Source organism: Gekko japonicus, unplaced genomic scaffold, assembly GCF_001447785.1.
Source record: "Gekko japonicus isolate JY-2015 unplaced genomic scaffold, Gekko_japonicus_V1.1 scaffold22, whole genome shotgun sequence".
Classification (NCBI taxonomy): Eukaryota; Metazoa; Chordata; class Lepidosauria; order Squamata; family Gekkonidae; genus Gekko; species Gekko japonicus.
The window spans coordinates 1,848,767-1,874,947 of NW_015175971.1; the positions used below are offsets into that span (position 1 = coordinate 1,848,767).

The 26,181-nt window shown below is 46.6% G+C and overlaps 1 protein-coding gene across 1 annotated transcript in view; it reads right to left on the minus strand.

Moving 5' to 3' along the window:
- Positions 1 to 11,672: 11,672 nt before the first annotated feature.
- Positions 11,673 to 26,181, minus strand: part of PBX3 (pre-B-cell leukemia homeobox 3) — a 269,677-nt gene continuing 255,168 nt past the window's right edge. The window contains exons 7-9 of the mRNA XM_015426062.1: positions 23,042 to 23,154; positions 21,240 to 21,329; positions 11,673 to 12,276 (exon numbers count right to left, since the gene is read on the minus strand). Of these exons, the coding sequence (XP_015281548.1) occupies positions 12,184 to 12,276; positions 21,240 to 21,329; positions 23,042 to 23,154 (296 nt within the window). The 3' untranslated portion in view covers positions 11,673 to 12,183. The remainder of the gene's footprint in view (positions 12,277 to 21,239; positions 21,330 to 23,041; positions 23,155 to 26,181) is intronic.

The window sequence follows — 26,181 nt, forward strand, 5'->3', positions numbered from 1 at the left end:
AGACAAAAACGTGTGAGCCAGAGGCTAAAAAGCTGTGAGCTAGCTCACACTAACTCAGCTTAGATGGAACACTGGGGTGTTGGTGAGCATTTTAGCCCTGCATTCTCACGAAAAAAAGTTAATCCTTAAATATTTGGTGTAGGCCTAATAGAAGCCAAAAATACTCAGGCCTGTTTGGTGAAACAGAACACAGGACAGGTTTGGAGGTAGAGTTGTCTGCAGGTGAGCCTTGGAGAGGAGCAATTTTTGGCAAATTTGGGAGATGGAGCAATTAGTCCTATATTTAACGAGTTCTGAGCCTGCCCCCTCTGTGGATTGATAAGTCCAGAGAATGGGACCAGGTTCAGATAGGGGGTGTCATTCTGCAGAAAAATGTGACCACCCTCCCCAGTGGAAGGGGATTTAATTATCCCTGAAACTCTTGGAGTAGGGGAGTCACTGCTTGAGTCAGATAGGCAGAGATGCTGCTGCAGACAAGTGAGGGATGGCAGAGCATGACCCCCCCCCCAGCCGCTTTTCCCGTCAGAGTGGTGTGGAGAGGAGGGCAAATGGATGGGCTGGGCAGCAGAGGGGCAGCATTGTGATTGGGCTTGATGAGGACACCCTAGAGAACAAACTCATTGCAGACCCTGAAATGCAGGTGCTCTTAGACAGCCCCCCCCCCAAGGGGCTTTCAGAGAACTTGTAGCCAGCGGTGGCTACTGGACCAGAAGCCCAGGAGGTTGTGTGAACCAACACCAGAACTTGAGAGTGCTGAAGGACCCATGAAGGAAAGTGGCCAATTGCTAAAGTCCCCACGGTTGCCCCCAGGACCCTGAGAGCAGGGAAGACAGGAAGCCCGGGCGGAGGCACAGCTGAGACAGTGGAGTGCACAACTAGTTGCCTGAGACGCCTCTCTCTCTCTCTGCTGACAATGAGGCATCTGGAGTCCTAGAGCCACCATAAAGCGTTGCAGGATTCTGGACAAGGTCCAGCGGGGAGTGCCTGTAGACTCCAGGCCACTGCTACAGCTGCAGGCACTCCGTTCTACAAATGGCCTCAGTTCAGCTCAGTTCAGTTGTGTCATCAACAGCTCCTCTGATAGCGCTTGGCTGGCCTGCGTGTGAACCAGGTGGCCAGGCTGGGGAGGGGAATAGATGGGGGAAACACAGAGCAAGGAGGGGAGGGGGAGGAAGATTCCAAAGAGGAATGTCTTGCGGTGTGTGGGGGGAAGCGGAGTGGCTGAGCCGGTTTCTGCGCAGGCACCTGGCTCCTTTCTGCCGCACACCCAGGTGGAGCATGTTATGGCCCGCTGGGGTTCCAGTCCAGGAGGCAGCGGCCGAGGAGGGGATCCAGCACCCCCCCCCCGCTCCGCACCCCAGATGGCTCTGCTGGGGAGGATTGACTGGCAAGTAAGTTTGCTCGGGCCGGTGCGGAGGAGACATGGAAGCAGTCGGGAAGGCGGGGAGGATCGGGGCCCGCCAGAGCCGAAGGTTTGGCTCAAGCCTCCCGGCGCGATCCTCCTGGGCTGAAGTCTGTCCAGTGAGTTGCGAGCGGATCCTGGCTTCCATCCCCCGATGCAGTCTCTCTCTCCAGGAGTTACCCTGCTCGTGTGGCGACTTGGGTGGGGACTTCTCCCGCCAGCCCTTCGGGGCACATGGGAGCGAGGCTCGTGTGTGTTTGGAGCCCGACCCGATCCCTTCCAAGGCACCCACCTCCGAGCAGGACGGCATCCCTCCTCCGATACACCCTTCCTTGGCAGGAGAAGTCCTCCTCTCCAAGAAGTGCCTCGCCTCGAAGCCAATCACCAGTGTCTCGTCGCTAAGAAAGGCTTGTTCTGTCCCTGGCCATCGGCGCGGGGAGGCTTTGGGGGGGGGGGGGGGATCTTAGAATTCTAAAGAGTGACCCAAGAGAAGAGGCAGAACCCAGGAAGCACCTTAAAGGCTGACAAAAACATGTGGCAGGGCAAAGAACCAAGCCGGAGTCCAGCAGGGCACCTTGAAGACCAACCAAGTCGAATTCCGGGTGCCTGCTTTCGCGGACGAGCACACTTCAGGATCTGGAGAGAAGGGAGCCAGTGACTCACGGAAACGCCTACCCTGCCACAAATGTTGTTAGTCTTTACAGTGCTCCTGGACTCTGGCTCTTTGCTGCTGCTACAGACAGACTGACACGGCTGCCCGTCTGGATCTGACGAGTGACGTGACATCAGTCGCTGCTGCTGCCCCAGCAAGGGAGATGGGGGAGCGGTGGTCACCCTAGGGGCGCCAGAATGGATCCTCGCCTAGGGTGCAAAATAAGCTGGGGTTGGCCCTGGAGCTAGAATAGGGTTGCCAGCCTCCAGGTGGGGCCTGGGGATCTCTTGCTTTTACAACTGATCCCCAGCTGACAGAGATCAGCTCCCCTGGAGAAATTGGCTGCTTTGAAGGGTGGACTGTATGGCACTGTACCATGCTGAGGCCCCTCCCCAAGCCCCGTCCTCTCCCGGATCCACCCCCAAAGTCTCTAGGTATTTTCCAACCCAGACCTGGCAACCCTAAGCAAGAACCTGGCCTGTCACTGCCACACCAAGTGGGCCATGAGGCTGAGCCAGCGAAAGGGGAGAAAGATGGGATTCCCCCCCCCCCAGACCACACGGGTCCTCACTTGTTAAAAACTATTTTGTGGGTTGAAGCCAAGCAAGGGTTGGTCAAGTTAGTGCACAGATGAGAGACCTCCTGCAAGCTCCTCTATGTACAACATCGTTGGCAGAAGAAAGGCAAGACAAATGTGTAATCAAATAAATAACGGCTTTGCCCGTTGTCAGAGAAAATTAGATAGCCAGGGCGTTTTCAAAATGGTTGGTTTGCAACCTCAGCTTGAAAAGGTTCTGTACATATAAAGCACAAAAAACCTGCAAATCCTGTTTAGCCAGAAGCAATCATGGGTTGCATATTTACTACAGGGGGGAAAAAACCCCTGATATCTTCAGCTCTCTGAAGCAACCCCCCCCCCTCTTTCTGCAACCTGCATGTGCCATCAACTCTGCATTCTGTAAGAAGGGTTTTGAATGTCTCGTCCTTGCAGTTTTGACTCCATTTTTATTTCACTCCTCCATTGTGCAAACAGAACAAGTAATTATTTTCACATCTTACTTCCTCCCATAAAACATACATAATTTTCAGCATTACTTGTGCACCATGAAGTCAGCATGGGGAATATATCAGATGTACAAATAACATACAGTATAAGGACTGATACCGTACAAATCACATATAAAAACCATACAATGTGAACATGCAACACAAAAGAATTGACAGACCAATCATGAAAAGTGGAGGACTGAAGCTGTTGACGTACAAATTAATCTTTAAAAAACAACAACAGAGAGACAAGAAAGGAACCGTTTGCACGTCCCTTGAGCCTGCCTTAAGCACGGGGTGAGGATGTTTATACAAAGGAGAAGCCACAAACATACACATCACACCGCACACATGTGTTTATGCCCTAAGCCAGCACCAACCAACGCCTGAAATTAATTGGTTTTAATTGCCCACGTAAAGCACACACTTGTTGCCACGGGAGGTTTTGCCAGCCTCAGATAAATTAATCCTTTTTATTATGGTACCGTCAGGCCGATGATCAAATAGGCTTTGATACAGATTTTGGGGATTTATCACCTAGGAGTAAGTTGATAAGCTTGAACTCCAAAGGTTGTTCCCCCCCCCTCACTCCTCTTGGTTCTGCTGCTGCAGGCAAGAAAGCCGGCTGGCTGCAAATGGCGCTCGCTTTAGAACCTTCTCAGAAGTAGAGCTGGGAATTGAACATGGAGACAAAAGGAAGGGACTTTGGAAGACAAGTTGCACTTTGGAACTTGTTGCCCAAACTCCAGAATGCAAAAAAGGGGGGGGGAGAAAGACACACGGGGGCGAAGAGCACAGAACACTGGGCCTCTTTGCTCAGCTGGGTCTCCTAATAGGCCCCTTGCTCTTGAGGAGACAGTCTGTGACAGTGAACTCTCTGGCATCCCAGCATCACCACCATCAAACAGCGATGAACCATCTCAATTGTTGATGAGCTCACAGAACAAGACTAGGAGTGTCTTGCAGAGTCATCCATGACCAGGTGCTGGGGTGGGGTGGGGTGGGGTGGGGCTCAATAGTAGCTTTGCATGCGGCAGGGCCCGAGCCCGGGTCCAGTCCTTTGCATCTCCAGCTAAAGGAGTTAGCAAGACGGGGGGGGGGGTTGTTTGCCTACAACGCTGGACAGAAGGTGGCCGTCAGGAGGACAGAGAGCACTGGGCTTGGTAGAGCACCTGATACACATGAAGAAGATCCCAGACTGGAACCTCAGCAGCCTCCAGGAGCAGGTGTTGGGAACAGCTCCTGCAAATTGCAAGTAAAATGTCAAGGTCAGGGGAGGAGCTACTGGTAGAACAGTGTGTGCAGAGTGCCCTGGGTTCAATCCTTGGTATCTCCACTTGAAGCATCTCAGGTAGCAGGAGGCAGGAAAGGCCATTCTCTTCCCAAAACCCTGGAGAGCTCCAGCCAGTCAGAGGAGACAGTACTCAGCTAGATGAACCAATGGGCTAACTAGACAGATGCCTCACTTGGAAGTTCCCCCAGGCTACCACCTTGCCTGTTTTCCAGGGGATGAAAAGAACATTTTAATGCTATTTAAAGGTATGGTGCAGTGTTCTGATAGTTGGTTTCATTGGTTTTGTGATTTTGATGTGTATGAAATTTAACTTTATTTTTGTTTGTAACACTGTAAATCACCACCATGTTGAAAAGACAACCAAGAACGACAGTGCAGAAACACACTCCAGGATTCCTGGCACAGACCTTTCAGACCTTTCTAATTTTAATTTTACTTATTTTATTCCCTTCTTCCTTGTGTGACTCAAGCCCATGATTCTTTGTTTTCACACCATTTTGTTTCCTTGCACCAAATATTTCCCCACAAAATAGATGCATTTTTCCAATGGGCTTGTGCGTCATTTAATCAGCATTACGCATATATGATGCATATACATTGTGCATCATATGCATAAACTTCGTGGGAAGACCACACAACATGCCCACACGATACAACACAAAACCAAAAGTGAAAAGTGTAGAACTGCAACACCTGACAAAAAATATTAGCAATACAAAAAGAAACAAAATAAGGACCGTGTGGGCTTCCCAAGCTAGGTTGTTTGCGGAGGCTCACAGCCCTGTGTGGTGCAGGAGGTTGGACTAGATGACCCTGGAGGTCCCTTCCAACTCTATGATTCTATGAGTCTAACTTGATGAATCATGCCACCAATCAAGGAGTCTCTTGGCCCATCACATTCTGACCAGGAGATGGAAGATGCAACACGGCAAGGATCTGTGGAGCAGGCTCCACACTGGGAGGGTCCATGACCACCTGTGGCCCCACCTCCAAACAAGAGAGGAGGAATACGAGGCGTGTGCTCCTGCCACTAGTTGTGCATGTCCAATCTGGGGCTTGGGCAGCAGGCTTGTAGCGGCAGCTGCTTGCGTCTGCCCTATCTGGGGCTCAGGCTGCTGGCTTCCAGCTGCAGATCCCTCCCCCCCCCCAACATGGGGTGTGAGGGTCATCCCATGCTTGGCACTGGTGAGGAGACCAGTGACGGGGTGGCAGTGATTCTGGGGCTCCATTCTGGACTTTTGGTCAGGGTTCCAGAATCACTAAGACTAACCCTGTTCATGCTCTTCCAAAAAAAATGTTTGGCAACTTTTGGTCTGATTCCTCCCACTTCTTCTCAGTTGCCCTTTTCCTTCCTCTGTGTCCTCACTGTCCTCTCCTTGGCTTCATTTACTCACAGTGCCCTTTCATCTGATTGGCTGTGGCAAAAAGTGATCATGTTTACCAGCATCAGGGATGTCACCCCATCAGCGACAGAACTGGGGCACCAGTGACCAAACCACATGGGTCACTGCAGGCAACAGGACTGAATGACAGTGTGAGCAAAGGATGCTGAGGATGGTGAGGATGAAGGAAGACTGGCACACACCTGTTTACAAATGCTCTGAAGTGCCAAGAACAGGAGAAAACTGTTCCAACACTCATGAACTGAAGAAGGGGGAAAGTAGTAGTGGCACTTCTGCCATAATCCAAAGCCACGCTGCTTCTTCTGCAGGGCCAGCTTCCTTTTGTGTGCAGAGTCCCTGTTCAGAGCATTAATTCTCAGGGATTATCATCATAATAAATTCTATTGCCCCATTGCGATAGACTAAGAAAACAGTGACACGACAAGGAACAGGGAGCAGATCACAACTCCTTCGTGGCTAATACAATGCCACACGCTGCACATCACTTGCCGGGTTTATCCTTCACAATTGCATCAGAGCTCTTTGTGGCATGGAGATAGATCAAGCCCTTCAGAACTAATGGCTTCCTTTCCTTCACAGTCCATGGAACAGAGACATTAAAGCTAATGAAATAAAATAAAATAGGCAGATCTTTGAAGGATTCTGTTCTCTCTCTCTCTCTCTTTTTTAAAAAATGTGATTTTGTTTAAATTAACAAAACCCTGGAAAATCCTTTGGTTATTTAGGGCTAAAAAGAAGCTAGCCATGGAATGCATAAAACCCAGAGCACTAAACATGTAAACAGCATAAGGGACGTGCAACTACATCAGCAATACAGTTGTACTTCATGTGAAGATGCAAAGCAGCCGCTCACCACAGGCGAGTGGGAATTTCTTCCAGGTGACAAGACATGGAGGTTTCTGTAAAATGGAAGGTTGGTTCTTTTTTCTTGTTTCAGAGCAGCAACTGTGCCACACAATTAACTACCCTACATGGGCAAATGGACTAGGAACTTGTCTAGATTTATTTACAAAACTGCCAGCTATCAGAGCAGGAATGGTTATGGAGTATTCATCCTTTGGAAAGGAAGGCAGCACAGTTATCAGCCAGTCTCCAAAATTAAGCCAGTCTCCAAAATTGGCTCAATTTTCCTTACATAAGCCAATCTCCAAAAGTAAGCAGGGTCAGTACTTGGATGGGAGACCACCAAGGAAGACTGTGTAGTGGAAGGCAGTGGCAAAACACCTCTGCTTCTCACTTGCCTTGAAAGCACTTTGCTGGGCATGCTGTCAGTCAGTTGCAACTTGATGCCAATTTGGGAAGGGCTGAGATCGAAAGAAACTTAAAATAACAGTACTTCACCCCTGTAAATCAGACTGTGATCTATCTCACTCCTTACTGTCTACACTGGCAGTGGTTCTCAATGGTCTCCTGCAGAGAAAGGTCTTTCTCAGTACCTGCTTCTTGTGGTCCTTCAGCTGAAGATTTCACAGACTGAATCAGGAACATTCTGCATGCTGTGCACACACACATACACACACCGCGTTCTAATACGGTATCTGCCTTAAAGCATTATCTACTCTGACTGATAGTGAATAGAAGACTATTTTCCAACACACGCCAAAGATTGAGCATGGAACCATTTCTGTGCTCCAAGCTATGATTTCCAAGCTTCCACCTTATCCTGACTGTGGAAGAAGAAGAATGTGCCGACAAGTCACAACTGACTCATGGCGACCCCCAACCATGGGGGTGTTTGAGAACTCAGGAGATGAGCCAAGGTGGTTCTGCCATTGGCTTCCTCCACGTAGCAACCCCAGTTTTCCTTGATGGTATCTCCTTAAGGGCATGGATAAGATCTGCTAGTAATGCCAGATAGCACCCTTGCTTTCCGCCAGAGGCCAAGGCCTTACATAAGCCAATGCTGCTCAATTAGGGTGCACCCATCGCTGGCAGAGTGTAGCTGGCAGCTAAAACAAGCAAGGCCATCAGAAAGGCTTACTTTAAACACTGGCGCCTACAGTAAACCTTTCTGATGTGCGACTAAGCCTCAAGGACACCCACTTTTAAATCATTTGCCAGGGAAGCTGAAGCCTAGAAGGGAAAAAGCAGGACTTCGACAAACTCCGAAGTAGGCCCCCACCCCCTTAATGTCATAAGGAAGCCCCTTAATTATGCCTACTGGGCTGAGGGGGCCCACCAAGGGCTGCCCGAAAGGTGGTTGATGGCCCTTCCGTGAACCTCATCAGCCTGTGACAGGGTTTTGCCTGTGGCCAGTCGAGCCGTGATCAAGATGAGGGACGTCTTTTGTGCTCGTTCAATTATGCCGCCCTCACTTCCCGCTGACACACTTTACATTGGAAACACGATTTCTACAGAATTATAGTATTAAGCTAGGCATGCGTACGGAGGCCAATAGATCCATGGGTTGTCTTGCTGCATTTCTCCGGCACACACAGGGACTCTTCCGAGGCCCGTGGTTTCCCCCTTCGGCTTTGGGTTTTATTTATTCATTGGCATGGAGAGCTTTGCAGTGGGGGGGGGGGTGGATAAGGAAAAAAGAGAAAGCATCAACCTTTGCATCACAGAAGGAAACAGAGCCTGCCCTCCTTTCTAACACTGACGGGAGAGAGGGTGCAAGCAGTTCCCTGTGTGATAAAAGATTGTCGTGATGAATGTGCGTGTGCCTTTTGGACATTGAAGAAGATGAATTGTGCTTATTTGGTGTTTGGGGTGTTGGTTTCTTTTGGCCTTTAAGGGAGAAAAAAGTCACTTTACAAAATAACTTAGCACAAGGATCGTTGATAAGGAAAACTGACCCACAAGCTAATTGAATCATGCAAATAATCAGTTACCTAAAACACCTCTGAGCCTATGCAGCCAACCACAACATGAATACAATTGTCTCGCTGCTCCCCTAACAAGGCCTCGGGTGAATGGGGCCGTGCTGTTTCTCCTTCTTTTTTCTTTTTTTAGAGCCTATGTTGTTTTCTCATGGAAAAATAGTATAGGATTTATATGTTTATCAAAAGGCTGTTGGCTGCATGTGATGCAGGGTAACTCGATTTCCTGGAAGACTGTTTCCTGAAGATACACCAAATAGGCTATTACCTGGCCCTGACCTTTGGGTTTTATAATAAGCATTTAAAAATTAGCGGTGTATGAAGATAGAAAGAAGAGGTCCTTTTAAGCAATAGCTTCTGTAAGAAGAACTTTAATGCTGTTTGGCCAGGCAGCATATTTCAAAACTTATCAAGCGACAGCAAGAACGCAGCAAGGAAGAATGGATAGTGGGGGTTGTTTTTTTTTAAGTGGGCTATTTTAAAAAACAACAACAGTGTTCCAGGTGTAAAGCATTTTATTTGGCGTGATGGGATGGCCCAGGCTACACTGGGTCTATATTGACCCCTTTCTCAGGCCCAAGCAACAGAAGGGGGGCAGAGTCCCAACAAGCAAATTACTCAGCAAAGTACTTTGCAACTAGCTATGTCCAGCATTCGGCACCCTGTGTACACACCCCAAATGCTATCTTTCTGCTTTTCCAGTAGTGTTGCAAAAGCTGGCATAAGCATATGGACCAAGGGAATGAGCCATGATCTGGGAAATAACAGGTCTTAGGCAGGCCTCTCTCTCTCTCTCTCTCCCAGTCTTCCATCAGTAATGTGAGAATACCGGCCTACCCTACAAGGCTCTTGTATGGGTTGCAGCAAAAGGATACATGTGAACAAATCCTTTGAACACTAGACAGTGCTACACCAAAGCTCAGGGAGCTGCCAGCTTGAAGGTGCTTTGTGGTCTGATACACTACAGGAAAGGGGTATTAGCTACACCTTTCTCCATTGCAATGGTACCACTGGGGTGGGGGAAAGGGTTGAAAAGCTGGTTATCATGACATTGACATACACCTGCAGGAGTTCGTAATCATGTCAGCACAAGGAGCAACCTCACCATCTCAGCTCCCCCCCACGGCAAATCTAGTAGAAGAGGATGTGAGGCTGCCACTGTGCCCCAGTAACAATAAAAACTTACCCGACTGAGCAATTCTTTGCTTAATGCTCAGGATGCGATATATCAGTATGGCAGTGGAATCAACACGAGTTCCTTTTCCTTCAAAAAACGTTAACGAAGCAAGAGTGCACAACGAACGATTTTAAATTCCAAGGGGAGGAACTATAGATTGGTGTGTTGTTCTGCGGTTTTGAAACCAAATTCAGGGGCAGAGTACAGGGCTGCAATTCAATGGGACAGACCAGAGAAGACTATTTTAACTTCCCCCTTGCAGCAGAAACTTCTGCCACCACCCTCGGCTGTGTTACCTGCAATGGGGGAAAAGTACCAGTAAATTTTCACCAACAAAGGGGTAAAAAAAAGGCAGCCTGTGGGTGGTGACTTTCAGTAGGAAAATGGCCGGAGGGAAAAAGAAATAAATCGCCCCATTCCCAGCCCTGCTTTGTCTCTTTCAACAGTAGCCCTTGTTGCCACATTCTTTTGAACAGAACTAAAACACTGTGGTTTGGAGAACATCATTATGCAACAGAACACAATGCCGAGCAAGGCCATCAGCTCTAGCCTCTTGGACTACTGCCGGCCTCTCTCCTTCTTTCTCTCTCAGCACAGGAAGAAATTACGTCAACATTTTGGGTCATGAAAGCAAAAAGTTTATTCATGGTTCAAAACTACATAGAACTACCACGAGGAAGACTCTTCAAATTCAGGGTGTAATCCAGTTAGAAAGTAACACGAAACGGTTTAATACATTAGAATCACTGCCACAAATTATTATTATTTTTTCTCATTGAGTCAATCAGTTTCAGAATCGCATACAATACAAAAGAGGAGAAAAATAAAAACAGAAAGGAAAAAAAAAAGGGCGCCCCGGCCCCCCCAACCCCCGCCCCCAATTATACAGGGTGAAAGATACAGTGCTGAATACCAAGACCTGTATGCTTTACAATTCATTGTTGGTTGTATTTTTTTTCTCTTTTTTGTGTGAATTAGTATAATAACAAGAATGAACAACATTCAAAATGTTTTTCTGTATTTACAACAGTTTCACTGTTTTCGAGTTGAACCTAAAGACCCAAATGTTTCCACTTCAAAGCGTCTTTTTTTTTTAAATTATTTTTGAAAGTTGCCAGTGCAACCCAGATTTTTAAAAACTTTTATTTAAAAGATTACAATGTACATTACATTTCATGAAGGGAACCAAAGAGTTAATTACAAGATGCCCAAAAAAGGAAAAAATAAATTGATATAGGGAAGGGGGAAGAAAGAAAAAAAAAGAGACAAAGAACAGAGTGGATATTGTTTAGAGGTAGTAAGTGAGCACTCTAAGCTACAGAACATGTTTCTATTGGTTCATATGAGTTCGCATGAGGTAATAAAGCTGTGTTTTGATTGGTGAGATGTATAAATACTCTTTTGCTACACTATATACAACACTTCAGAGAATGGTGCCTTTTTGCTTCTTGTTGGCACCGAGGAGCAGTGGCAAACCCTGGTGAAAGCTCTCAGCACCTGGCTCATACTGCAAAACCCAGCAGCTTGGCTTTCGCAAAATGAGCAGCAAGTATCTCCATCTCATATGAATCATCTGTGTGCGCCGATGGCTTGCAGAGGGGGAGGCTCTGTGCCGTGGTACGTTAAATGAAGTTTGAAGTAAGAGCTATGGGCCCCCAACCCCACCCTGGTTGTAAGCTACTTTGATAACCCAAAGAATCCCAACAAAATCTGAGACCTGGAAGGATGCTTTAGAAAACAAAACATGCAACTGCTAGCCAAAATAACCCTCACCGAACAAAAAATTTATTTCCACTCTAAAAAAGGGAGGAAAAAAGCCCTAAATAAAAGACAATCAGCGTCTGAAATTCACTTCGGCTCTTGATGGAAGTCCGGTTTGGGTGAACCACCCGACAAGCCTGGTTCTGTTACTTGAGGTTACTTTTAAGAATTATTTTAAATTTCCCCTCTGAGGCCACACAGCAGCTAGTAGACCATCCTTGCAAAACCTGCTGGTAATAAATTATTTTTCTAAAATAGACACAGGGTTACAAACAATGCTAAATCTCAGCCTAGTCGGATAAAGTGCTTGTTTTTCTTTTTCCTCCTTAACATTGCGTGAGTGTGTGCATATCTGTGATATTTAAGAACCTATACAAATGATTAGGATACCTTAACAAAAACAAAAAAAAGATTTTATCGAGTTCTCCGGTAAGACAGGGTTTTGCAGTTAAGCCAGCGGTGGTTGGCTAACAGAAGAACCATACACACGCGCACACACACACACACACACAATCTTTCTGGAATCTGTTTTTTTCTCCTTCCTCCTGGGATTCTGAATGCACTGAAGGAAGGCATCTCAGCTTGAGTGGGGTGGGGTGAATGGATGATAAGTGTTGTGAGGACATTAGTTAGAGGTATCGGAGTGCACACTTCCCGGGCCTTCTGTTGGCGAGGTCACAGAAGATGGAGTAGTCGCATCCTGCCAGCCTCCATTAGCCTGGAGAAAGGAAGAAAACAAACCAATGAAAACACACTGCTATGTATACTATGTAAACATATCACATGCATGTAACTCATGGCAGTCACTTTACCAAGGCTTACCCAATGGAGGACCAAATGATACCAGATGCTGGAAATTCTACAGTCAATGCCCCCCCCCATCTTTTCTATCTAAATAGCAGCTGCAAAGGGCCATGATTCAGACTGGGATTGTGGCTTTGGGGGGGGGGGGACAGAGGAAAAGGCTGACCCACCTCTAGGCTCTTTGTGTTGGCTATTTGGAAACAGAAAATGCTTGAGAACTCCAGGCACAGACCTCTCAGTGCCAAATGAATAGCTTGCCCCTTAATTGCAGGGCTACCACCAGACTAGAGATGTGAAGGCCCGGGGAAAAACCGGAAAAATTCGGGGGGGGGATATCAGATTGATCTAATTTCTGTGCACTGAGGACAAGCAAGTCCTAGGTTACAAACTGAACCCTCCAATGCAAGAACAAGATGCATTTCTTCCTTTAGGAGGTGCGATTGTCAGAAGAAAATAAAATTCAGTTTTGTTTTTGCATGTGGGTGCATATTCTGTTTGAAATAATTGTTTGGATACACTATATTTTTAATATGCTAGTTGTGATAATTTCATGCCAAGTAAAAATGTCCATAGTCATATTTTATGTTCCTAAAGTAACAGAATGACTTTCAATCTAAAAAAGAAAAAAGAAGTGCTAATGTAGCATTTTTTTCAATTTTCCCGAAAATTTCAGTTTCCCCCCCCAAAAAAACCCTGGGGTTTTTTCCGAGCTTCAAAATTTCTGGAAATTTTACATCTCTACACCAGACTGTGATCCACAGCCCTCACCTGCGACTCCTACCGACTACTGCTGCTCCAGCTCTGAGCACCAAAGCTGGGAGCCACAGACTCCACGCATGAGCACAAGCATCCCCACACAAGCGCCAGGCCTCCTTGTGCTGCATCAGGCCTTCTCTCCCGGGCTGTGTGCAGCAGTGTTTCTGGTGGCATGGAGGGCTATCGTTGGGCGGGAGGGGAGTTCTGAGGTCCTGGGGGAGAAACTGAAGCTCTGATGGCTCACGGGGTCCCAAGGCCATCCTTCCATATTGTACGGTGCAAGCACTGGATGGTGAGTGTCATGTGGAAACAGAGACAGCTAAGCCTGGGTCTCCAGCAGTCAGCTTAGAAACAGCAGGAAAGATAGGCCCTGGTGACAGGAAAGGTTACGAGAAGTGGCCAAGGGTTCGCTGGCGGATCGCAGCTGGCCTGAAGTGGCAGAGGCACCGTCTACTGAGAGAACTGGCCTACGATTCTCACGGACGGCCGCCATGGCTCTAATCTCGGCCCAAGGTAACAGAATGAGAGAGATGTGCCATAAGCATCAGAGAATGAGACCCTGCGAAGAAATGCTGTGATGTTTACAAACAGCTCAGCCCATTGAGTCAAGGATCCGACTGGCAGCTATGAGATGGATGCTCTCCCGTGCTGGCTTTGGGTTAAGTCAGAGGCCATTCAGCTTCAGCTAGCCATTCCCAAAGAGAAGCCGGTGGACTGCTCTGTAAGTATCACTTAGCTTGTTACGAGTGAGATGCTTTTACAGAGACACTCAGCACTGGATACAACAGCAATTCTGCTTCCCAAAAGAATTCTCTTCCTATCCCCCCCACCCCCGGCAACCTCTACCTACCACTTTAAGCAAAGTACCACTTGAACTCTGGCCTGAAATGCTCAGAAGGTATTCCCCTAAGGAAGCCTGGTTCTGTTCTCCACTCCAAGCTTTTTTCCTCCAAGTTCTGGCTCCTCACCTTTCCACAGCTGAGCAACATGCATCTGTGCACTGCCCCATTTGACAGGAACCTGAGCTCTGCGGGGACCCTAGGCTTTTCCAGCCATGTAACTATCTTGGAGGGGAGGGGAGAGGAAGAGAGCTGCAACACAGCTGAATCTTAATTTCATTTTCAAAAGTCTCCCTTCTGGGCACATGTCAGAGCCATTTACAAGGCCAGCTGAGATGAGGCCCAAGTTCCCCTCCAACTACAATAATCTTCGAGCAAGGCCATGCAAACGGGAGAAGCAAGCACCCTATTCCGATCTATTTTCCAATTAGCCACAAACAGAATCCATCCCCCCCCCGTTCCCCACCCCTTTCGGATGTTGCTCCATGTCTTGGGCTGCTGCCGGCCCAACGCATTAGACCTGCATCAGCAATAACAGCGCTCAGAAACAAATTTGCCTTATGTCTCGGCCCATCGAGGCAATTGCTGAAATCAATGTCTGATCAGATTTCTGCTGTGGCAGACAGCTTGTCGCTACATATTTTTATGTCAGTCAAGAAGAGGGAGGCACGGGCCTCGTGAGTTGGGGGGACGCTGAGTGGAAGTGACGGGCGCAAGCCTTTGCCGGCGCTTGCTGGAGCAAGCCAAGGCCGACTCCGAGTGCTCCCGGCACAAGATAGCCTTTGCGAGCCTCTCTTCCCCATCCCAAAGTGCCTTCCCACCAAAAGGAAAGTTTAGGGCATGCTAAGTTATTGGGGATGAGGATGGGGGGGGGGGGCATTACCAAAACAATTGGCGGCAGGATCCTTTTTCACCCTTGTCAATAAAAAAAAACCCCCCCCGCTGCTCAACCCTGAGCACAAAAAGAGCAGTGAGTGATGGATGGCAGGACTCAGAATGGATCTCACTCGACCCTCCTGAGCCCTGGCAGGCCTTGCTGAGCCTTTAGCTCTTTCTAGTCAACCCCTTAGGAATTGTTTGGCTTTTATATACACGGCTCTTTCATCCTCCAAAGTGAGAAAAGGGTTTCCTGATTAAAGGGGGCAGCTTAAATCATTATCTCCCAGAGTAAGAGAAAAGCAACAAAACAGGGGGTGAGGAATCTCTTGTCATAAATTCCAGAAGGTTATATATATATATATTCCAGAAGGAGTCTATATATATATCTCCAAATAAAATAATTAAAAATTGGTGGCACCAAGAAATACTAACAACGCACAGTATGGAATACCTTTTGTGAGTATGCAAAACCAACAAAGGCTAAAGCACCTTCAGCTTTATTTTATTTTCATATGTTTAAATTCTCATTCTCATTCCTTTCCCCCCACCATGAAAACCTACTTAAGAGAAGGAAGAAAACCCTCATGCAGATAAGGGTCTAAAGATATTCCACCCGAAGTGAACATTATCCCCCCCCCCCTTTATCCAAATTCATAAACAAGAAACGTACAATATTTTTACTCGGCTTGGCAGCTGGGGGAGAGCTTGTCAGCAGGCATTTTTCCTCCTTTCTCCCTCCCCCCCCACAAAAAAATAAATTAATCCTTACTCTGGTGGTTTGAGATTATGCACTGTATTATACAACAGCGCCTTATCAGGCCTCATCAGGGAAGATGGAATTCATGTCTGTAAAATGCTGCAGGCAATCAGGGTTTCATATTTTATCATGTTGATAAGGATATCGCAAATTCTCTGAAGCATTTCAAAACACTTAAATGAAAAAGGAGTGAATGCGACTAAAAGGCTTTTTATATGGTTTGTTGTGGGTTATTATGAGTTATTTATAAACCCCCCAAAAGAAAGATTTGACATTTCAAATGGAAAAAGATTTGAGTATTTAATGGGACTTCCCCACCCCCACCCCCGCCCTCCCTCTCAATTGAACGCCTTCAATCACATTTTAAATCATTAATATTTACTCTTGTGGCAAGTGAAAGGCTGGAAAAAAGGGGGGGGGGTCTTCAAATCTCTTTCAGGCTACAGTATTTTAGTGCAGTTTCTGTCTCTTCCACAGCTGCTCTTCTTATTGCCAGCAGATTCCATTCCTTTTAGGGCCTCATCCACAGCCCTTCCCCAGCGCCAAGCTGTGCACTGGCAACTGTGCACCAAGGACAGTGAATCAGGAGCCAGTCGGCTTCCTTTCTGGTTGCCACATCATGTCCTTTAGTCCCAGGTAGCGTTTGTTCTGATTTTAAAGTCCCAGCCATACAACCTTCAATAAAAGCACCCTAAGTGAGAGGCGACAAATTTCCTTGATAAAACTAAAAAGGTATTCCTTGTTACACCCTTCCCTCTCGTCACTGTGGGGGTATGCCCAAGATCCCCTTGATATTCTGCTTTACTGGCATGGGTCAGCTTGTTATGCATCAAGTCTACAAACCTCAGGGCCAGGCCTTGAAGCCAATCTTGCATACCGTGCAAAGAGACCACCTAGTGGGATGGCCATTGCTTGCATGGTGAACAAACACAGTATTGGGATGGAACAGTGGGGGGTGGGGAGAAGTCTTTGTGTACAGCAAGTGGAAAGGCAGCACCATCTTCCTGACTCAGTGAGGAATTTTACCTCTGTCCTTGGCTGAGAACTGGCACAGGCCAGTGGAAAGAGTATTAGACCTGGATCTTTAAATCCCTACTCAGGATGGGTAAAAAATGAGCCACCCTCTCTCAACTTCGTGTCACATAAAGAAGATCAGCGTCTTTCATTCTACATGAAACATTATGTCAGCCAGCTCTCTGGGTTGGTAAAGTAAAGGTAAAGTCTTATGTGACTGAATGGCTTTAACATACAAATAAATTCCTTGCATCCAAAAACTGGCATGCCTGGCAGGTTAAGGCAAACCACTTCTTCCTGACTTGTGAGGGCTTCTGAATGAAGGGGTTTTAACTTTGTCACACACACACACACACACACACACACCCCAGTATATATTTGGAAGAACATCAGGCCATGTATTAGTAGTAGTAGTTGCAGCATATGAATCATAAATAGCATCGTTAAACAACCAAATCTAAAAGTCCTTATCAAGTTAAAAAATGTCACTCTCCAGATACAAATTTCTTGGCTGCTAAGTCAAATGACAACACACTATATAAGACAAACAGTTTGGAATCTGAGAGAAAATAAATCATCTTCTCTGTTTCTGAAGAAAAGTTTAAGCCCTTCAGAAACGCTGCAAGAAATCTGGTTCTAGGCTCTATGTAAAGCAGGCAAGACAGAATGTAATGAGACAGATACTTTGGAGCCAGAGCTCCACAGATACATAAGGTAGAAATGGGGTTGCCAGACCCCAGGTCCCAGCAGGGGTTCCCCTGCTTTGGGGGGCTGTGATCCACTGCCAGCCAAGTGGCTGGTGGGGGAAACCCCACCCCCAAATAGGGATGTTGTCGGGCAACGTCCCGGATGTGATGACATCACCCGGAAGTGACGTCACTGTGACACTCTGGTTTTTGCACAAACTCTATGGTTTTGACGCAAAACCCCCAGCATATCACATGTGATGCTGCCAATGCAATGATAACACTTCTGGGTGACATCATCACATCAGGACGTCGCCCCGCCCATCCCCGGAACACCCCCCCCCAACCCCCGTGCCACAACGTTGAGGGGACCTGGTGTTGCAGAATTAGGGCCTGAATTGAGCCTCAGTCTTCCGTGAAACCTATGCTACTTTAATTTCTATAGTAAAGTATAGTTGAATCTTTGGTTCTGTTTCCCAGGAGGCTTCAGGACTCTGCTAAGTGCTGTGGCCCTCTGGTACAGATAACCCTGTACACAGGAGCGGAGCTCCGGCAGTAAAGAGCCCAAGGGGCGGGCATGTACATGACCTTTGCCTTTGTTTATACACTATCAAATTCTAAATAGATAGGGTATCTGTAACTAGCTTCCTTGACTATCTGAGATACCCCAGCTCTCCCTGACGTCCCTTGACCTTCCTGACCCCAGAGATAGAAAGAAAGGGCTGAGCTTTGTCGTATATGTCAGGTATACATCAGATGCTTAGCAATGGACTTGACTGACATTAGCTGCTATGGGTAGAAAAAGGTACTTAATTTCTGAATTTAGGCTTCTTCGTTGTCATTCTGACCAACCACCCTCTGTTATGGGTCTTGACAGAGCAACCAAGGATATCCTTTATAGAACTACAAATGCACTATTTAGGTACTGGGGTTGTGTTGAAATATTCTGTGTTGAATATTGAAATGCTATAAAAGTGTTTTCTGACTTAAGAGTGTGTAATGGAATAAACTGAGTTTTGGTTTAGAACAACTGTCTCTCTCTCGTGATGCAATTGGGATCCCTGCCAGCTTCTTTCCCTCCCCAATGGACACAGTGGGGATTGGGAGTCCATGAAAAGGTTCCTGCATGGCTCATCTCCCCAACACCTGGCAACCCTGGGTAGAGAAGCAGAGGTCTGTCTGCAATAGCATCACATTTGAACACCCAGACCTGAATATTGGTACCAACCATGGAGACACCATGGGAGTCACCCAGTATGTAGTAGCGGCGGAAGATGTTGTAACCAGCTGCCCAGGCAGATTCTTTCTCCATCACTGCCTGCCTGCATTTTCTCCAAAATCTAAACATGGCAACACGTACATGGGCTCTGACTGAAGGTAAACTGAGTTCAGTCAGCATCATAGCTGCTCCGAATCCTCTAGGCAGCACTAGAATTCTCTTTAAAATGAGATTTTGGATAGGTCCCTTAGTATTTGCAGCATGAGATGCCCTGGCTGAATGATTCCCTGTCAGCTGCCAAAATCCCCAAATAAATGCCTGTGGCCCGGATGAGTGACCACAATGGTGAGCTGCCAGTCTTCAGAGGAAGAATCTTGCAAAAGCAAACTGAACAGCAGCCATGACTGTCAAAAGACAGGTATTGTACCCTACCACGGCAGCCATACTTTCAAAATGGAGCTCACTTCTCATTCAGTGTGTGAGGAAGAGAAAGGCAGGAAGAGAAGCCTTGAAGAAGTAGTAAAGAAAGGCTATGCCCACGTCCTCTTTTTAAAAAGAAAAATCAACAAGGCAAGAAGAAATTGCATCAGGATTCACTGAGGAGATAAATCCCACTGAGAAGGTTCTCAGGGTTGCTTCAAAAAGAATTGAGTGAAAGTGCTTGCTGAGGAGCATGCAGAGAATGTCAAAGTCTCCTCTTGAAGAGAGGGAGGAAAGTGCTTTGAAGCTCACCAGGGAGTTCCTGGGATACTGAGAGCGGCTTGTTTTCCCAGGGAAGGGAACCATAAAATGCACCAAGAAGATAGGAAGAGCTAGGGCTGCCAGCCTCCAGGTGGGACCTGGAGTTCCCCCGGAATCACAGCTAATCTCTGAACTACAGAGATCAATTCTGCTGGAGAAAATAGATGCTTTGAAGGGTAGACTCCATGACATTGTACCCCACTGAAGACCCTGTCCTCCCTAGACTCCAACCCCAAATCTCTAAGAGTTTCCCAACCTGAATCTGGCAAACCTACCCCCCCCCCATCCCCTGCTGGGGGCTAAGGAGGACCTGGCAACCCTAGGAAGAGCAGATATGAATTTCTGTATAGAGATGACCATTTGCTCTAGCTGCCAGCAAGGGCAACATGATCTGGGTACTGAGATGAATGGGATGTGCACCCTAGGTTGATTGAGAGCCTGGGATTCACCTTCCTACTTGGGAGTGAGTTCCCTAAAGCTGGATTGGGTAGAGGCTTCCCACCAGCAAAGGCAGAAAGAGTTAAAAGGCTGGTAACATCCATTAGTCTTTGTTCATATGCTGGAGGTCAGATTCCCCTGCATGGAGCAGGCGGGGGTCAGGATGTGGATTTGTTCCACAGACATCTGGGAGGGGGATGTCAGAGGTAAATCTTCTGGATTGTTCAGTTTAGCTTACTGTTATGTTTTCCTGTTCTTTTCATTAGATCTGTAACCCACTAGGCATGATAGTATTTTCCCTGTCTTGTGCTCTAAACTTAATCTGCAGCAATAAAGTCTTTTCCTGTTTAAGAGAGCAAACTGTGACTCAAAGTCCTCCTCACTCACTCATGGTCAAATACACATGCGGAGCAGCTTCCCCCACATGATTGGGAAATGCTGCCCTTTGTCCTTGCTCAGGGGCAGCCTTACTAGTGTCCCTCAAGTCACTGGTAATGTGGGAGCCTAGGTTTGTAACCTGGGGTTGGTGGCACAATGAAAAGAAACATACTTTACAGGCACATGAACACGCAACATGCATGTACGCATGTACACATGTACAGACCCAGGGAGGGTTTATGATAGAGTTCTAGAATGTTCTGGGGACTGTTCTGTGTAGCTACAGAATGCACAAGAGGGAGTTATAGAATGTTTTGGAGACTGTTCTGTGTAGCTACAGAATCCACAAGGGTGAGTTCTAGAATGTTCTGGAGACTGTTCTGTGTAGCTAAAGAACCCACAAGAGAATCTCGCAGCATTTCAGGGGTTTCTGTGGGGGGGGGGGGGGGGGAGGAGTTTGTAAACCAACTTTAATCACTACACTTTGCCCACCAGTAAAATGTTAAAGGAGTTCTGGGAAAATATGCATCCACTTTTATCTCTTGCATCCTAACGATAATTTGGTCAGCTTTTTTTTTTACACCAGTCTCAGCTACCACGTTAAACCCTACCCTCCATGCTACACTCTGACGGGAGAGCACCAATTGTGGTTCCTTCTTCAAAAGACAGACGCACACCTTGTCAAGCATGATGGAGGCACCTGTCCTGCTTCATCTATGTCTACAGATCCTGCAGGCTTTTTCAGTGCTTCAAACACTTGCAAAACCTGTTTGAGCCAAGATGACAGTGGGAAGAGGAGAGAGAGAGAAACATGCAAGTATACCATGAAGGGATGCTTCGATCAGGATACCCTGAATTCTCTTCAAAGCCATCACCTGATCCCAGCCTAAAAAGAAGCCAGCCAAACCAGGCATGTCTTACCAAGGGAGACATTTCTATTTTTCATATGGGGATTGGGGGGGGGGGAGCCTTGTAATTCACTTGCAAATAAAGAAACTACTTCTGTTTTGCATCTCTTTGACGCCTGAGCCCATCCATCACAGAGGTCTTTTGTCCTATGCCCCACACCTCAAACTGCATCACTGAAGGTTGCAATCAACATATTAATGATTCCCTGGACCTGACACTGTAGTCATAGGCCTCCAAACTGTTGTTGTCAATGGTACTCACATTTAAATTATGTGGACTGTACAGCGAATTTCCTCCCAAGCCATCACTGTATCCTCCCGTCTGATTGATAACATGACGCAGGGTATCCACCTGTCGGGGACGCACACACAGACACACAAACAAAACAAAAACAACCTCATCACTCTAAAAATCTACTAAAACATTGTCAATTTACAATTTGAATTGATTTCAAATGGGGAAGCAGGATGTGTGTGTGCATGAATGTGAATGATGGATCTTCCTTGAAAAGCAAACCTATCTGTCAAGGGCAACTGAGATAGAGTTTCAGTAAAATGCTTGAAAGTATTCTTTGTCTCTTAGGGCCAAATTAAACACCACAACATGAGATCTCTGATTACCACCATTTAATTTTACATTCAGTTACTTTCAAGCAAGGCCCCAGTTTGGATTGGGGAAATAAAATTGGGGGGGGGGGCACAAGACCAACTCACCCCACAGCGTTTTGGCCATCCAAATAATTTCATGTCCACTCTGGCTGTTATTTGCTCCATGAGGGAAAATATACAAGTACTATATCCTCTACCTTATGTTTTCTCTCAGGGGGACTAACACCAGTTCTGGAAGGACTATTCTGACTGTGAAAATTGTGTGGCAGAAGGGTTAACATAAACCCCCATGCTGAAGCTCTGACGCAAACTGGAGCTTACACAGCTATAAAGTACATTTTTTAAAAGCAGCAGGAGATCCAAGTCACAATTTTCCCATTGTCACATCTAGCTTGGCCCTTACTCCAGACAAGCCAGGGAAGGGGGCTCAATGTGTCTGAATTAAAATGAAACTCACAGGCTCACGAAGACACCAAGATCCTCAGGACTGTTTATACCAGGGATGTCCTTTAGGTTTCCTGGCACAGCCCTCAAAATCCTACTTCATTCCACAGAAATTACTGAATGGCTTTCAGGGCAAGGAAACAAATATTCTTTTGTAGGGCAAAGAGACAGCGCCAGCAAGATGGGTCTCAGAATCAGCCTTTCTAGCACGGAGTGTAGGAGACCAAGGAAGCTTCAGCCCAAGAGGGTGGAATTTAACCACATTTACATGCAAATTGAGGGGAGGGTGGAATAGTGGGCTTTGAAAAAGGAAATCTGGACAACAGGGGATGTGTATGCAGGTACGATTCTTCCCCAACTCCCCCCCCCCCATCATAGCCAAGCATCTTACAAGCTGAGATTTTTACAATGCTGAATTGTGCATCCAATACTAGAATGAGCAACTTGAGTGGTACATAATCAGGGGAATGTACAGAGTCTTGCATATCCCAGACTATGGGGCTTGACCTTTTTTTTTTAAAGGGACACGAATGGTGACTAAGAATGAAATGCATTTTTAAACAGATCAGATAGATGAGTTTTTGAAATTAAACATGTAACAAGAGGTGATGCCATAAATGAAGCAAAAGCCAGAAGAAATATTCCAATAAAAACTTTAGAGTCGACAGCCAAACACGCCCAACCCAACGCCATGAGCTCAAGCCAGAGCCGAATTGCATTCACAAAGCTTGAAACATTTCAAATGGATAAAGAAGGCGAGGAGCCAGCTCTTTATGTTGGCAAGATTCAGTACTAAAGTGAGAAAAAGTCAGTCCCATTTAGAAATTAGGCAGCTCAGTTTTATAAAGAGGCCCAAAACGTTTTCCACAGCTAGAGTTAAGGGGAAATTTGTGGTTGGATTGTCTTTGTTTGTTTGCCTTTTCTTTTTCTGGGTTGTTTTTTTTTTTTTTTTTAAATAATGAAGCCCAAACCATGCCCTGCTAAACAGGCCCTAAGGGCGTTTTCTCCTACCTGTGATTGCACATTGGCTCCGACTTGGGACCCCTGGTAAGAATCCCCATTCAGACTCTGCATGTTCATGAACATGTCCCCAGAATTAGGGAGGTTAAAAGAACCAGAAGAACCTGGAAAGGAAAGAGTTAAGTAGCTGAATCACAGAGAGTGGCAAACAAACACGTCCACCCCCAAAAGACCTCAAAAGGCATGGAGAGGAGGAGGAGGAAAGGAAACAGGAAAGAGAGGAAGCAGACTGCAGAGAATGACACCCCATAATTGAAAAGGATCACAGACCAGCCATCAGAGCCAAACTGACTTTAACGGGGAGGGGCCCCATAACTCAATGGCAGTGCATAGCATTGCATGCTATCAGGCTCAGTCCCCAACATCTTGGGTATCAGGACTCAGAAAGACATATGCTTGAGAATGTGGGGGGTCAGCACCTAGAGCAGACACTACTGAACAAGGTGGACCAACAGCCTGGATTGGTACAAGACAAGTTCATGGGTCATATGAGGGGAGGGGAGGGGTTGTGGCTCAGTAGCAGTGCACATGCTTGGCATGCAGAAGGTCCCAGGTTCAATTCCTGGCATCTCAAGTTAAAGGAACTCAGGCTGAAGATAATATTGAGCTAAATGGTGTGTCTGTCAAATGCTCTCCTACCATCACCTGGCCACTGGCAGATTTCAGGAGGTGGTTCCTACAAACTTTCTGATGGGCCTCCTTGCAAGCCCAAGAATTAGTAGTTAAAATAGACTGTCCATATAGCTCTTATATGTCATTTTACTGTTAGCTTTGTTAAAATTATTGTTTGTTTGCTTTTAATGTTTTAACCATACTATGTGCTTGACTGATACTTGTGGGGGAGAGTGGGATATAAATCAAAATAAATAAATAAATAAATAAATAAATCAGCTCGGAGGAGAAACTATCTGATCAACTGAGATTGTAATAGATGGCTTTTTTTGTGCCCTTAACAGCTCATAAGAATGATCTACTCATGTGAGCAGTATCATATGAGTAGCAACACCTTCTGTAAATAAGGATTTTCACCTGTTAGGGCTCCAACTTACAAACTGCTGCTGCAACACAGTGTAGTTATGTTCTTTCCAAATTTGAAACTGCTCACACGAGAGGCCACCCATGTGAACTGCTAAATGCAAACACTGCTGAATGTAATGTGGGAACTGGCCCTTTGTAACATCATCAGTGCACGATGTGGCCACATTGCTCATTTCTTGGCGCCACCATACAAACTCTGAAGCCAATTTCCCCTGGGAACTTCAGGAAACCCAAACTGCAGCATCTTCCCAAATATTCTAAGGGCTGGCTCACATGTGTGTTCGCTTGAAGAATGCTGCACTAGATGTGTGAATGGGACTAAAACCATAGGCAGAGCTTCTACAATCACGTTTACCACAATATGAGAGCCCAGTCAAACACTCAGCTTTGCGCACATCATCAAGTTACAATAGCCACAGGCAGAGAAAACAAAGCAGCCTGTTTTCACATCTGAACCACCCCTAGGACCTTTTTACATTAAGGTGACGGGCATCCTGGGGACTACATTTACCAGGGTGCAGCTCAGCACCTTGGAGTCTGCCTGAACAATGTCCAGAGTGGTAGAGGAGGAAGAAGGAGCACAGGGACCTATGGCCCCACTTGTCCACACAATGGCTGGCTGGTTGGTTGGCTGGCTGGCTGGCTGCTCAGCCATCTATCACAGCAGCAGAACAGCGGTGAGGTAACTGGGGGTGGCAGGGTGGTGGAGTTGTTGAAAGCCATGGTGGTGGTGTGGGGGGGCTGTGTTCCCTCTAAGCTGAGTTATTGTGAGCTAGCTCAAGGTTTTTTAGCCTTCAGCTCACACATTTTTGTCTTAGCTCAGGAAGGAGGGCTCCAGAGCAAACTAATTTCTGCAGCAGCCAAATCGCTCGCTCACATTAATGCCAGTAGCTCACAAAGCAGAATTTTTGCTCACAAGACTCCGCAGCTTAGAGGGAGCATTGGTGTGTGTGTGGGGGGGTAGGAATTATGAGCAAGTGGAGAACTCTCAGAAAAACAATCCCACCCCTGCTAGAGCGCTCATAATTTGCTGTGCTTTTCTCACTAATTGTAATCCAAACCAATGCTCATGGGAGGGATATTAGAAGAAAGGTGTTAAAGTCCAGCACTCTATATGCCGAAAAGCTGCTTTAGCGTGGGAGTTATTTAAAAGCTAAATGTGTTTCTCCCCCAACCCCCAATCAGTTCCCTTTATCTCTAGGTGCCATCACTAAATACTAAAGGAAAGCCTCATACTGAGCATTGGTTTAATGCCTCCTTAGGATGGAAATGGCTGGTAATTGCTAATTAAGTTGACTTGTTCTCATCTGAAGAAGAATCCTCTCATTCACTTTGTCACACAGCTTTGTTTCCTCTGCAGTCTCAAGGAAGCTACTGTTGCTTCAAAACTGAACAGGCGTTGCTTCAGTGAGAAAAAGGCAATATGCTCCCTCTAAGCTGTGGAGTCTTGTGAGCAAAAATTCTACTTTGTGAGCTACTGGCATTAAAGATGTGAGTGAGCGATTTGGCTGCTGTGTAAATTAGTTTGTTCTGGAGCCATCCTTCCTGAGCTAAGACAAAAATGTGTGAGCCAGAGGCTAAAAAACTGTGAGCTAGCTCACACTAACTCAGCTTAGAGGGAACACATTGCCTCCTACATGGTAAACAACACAATACTATGTAGTTCCTGAAGGAGAACTCAACAACAGGAGAATCTGATGTCTGCTCAAGCTTCCTCCTGCCCTAATGTTACTGTTGAGTATTAATCTCCCTACCCTCAGGGAACTCTTGCACACTTGATCCATCCTGCTACGGAACTGCTCCGCATTGCAAAGCATTTGAGTGCATGCTCTAGGATTCATTCTAGCCAGTTAGGTTCTAACCCCATGCACTCTACAAACTCAGCCAGCTATTTTCTCCACCCGCATAAAATCAGTACTGGTGGAATACCGTGAAGCTGTCTCAGGGATGCGTGTCTGCCATTACTGACTTTTTCACTGAGGAACCCACTGTGCTTCTGAGCAAACCCCAGGCTCCCAGGAACACAGCCCCTCCCCAATTACCATGCAGTCATATTGGTTTCCCCTGTGACTCTAGAGCCAGTGTGGTCCAGG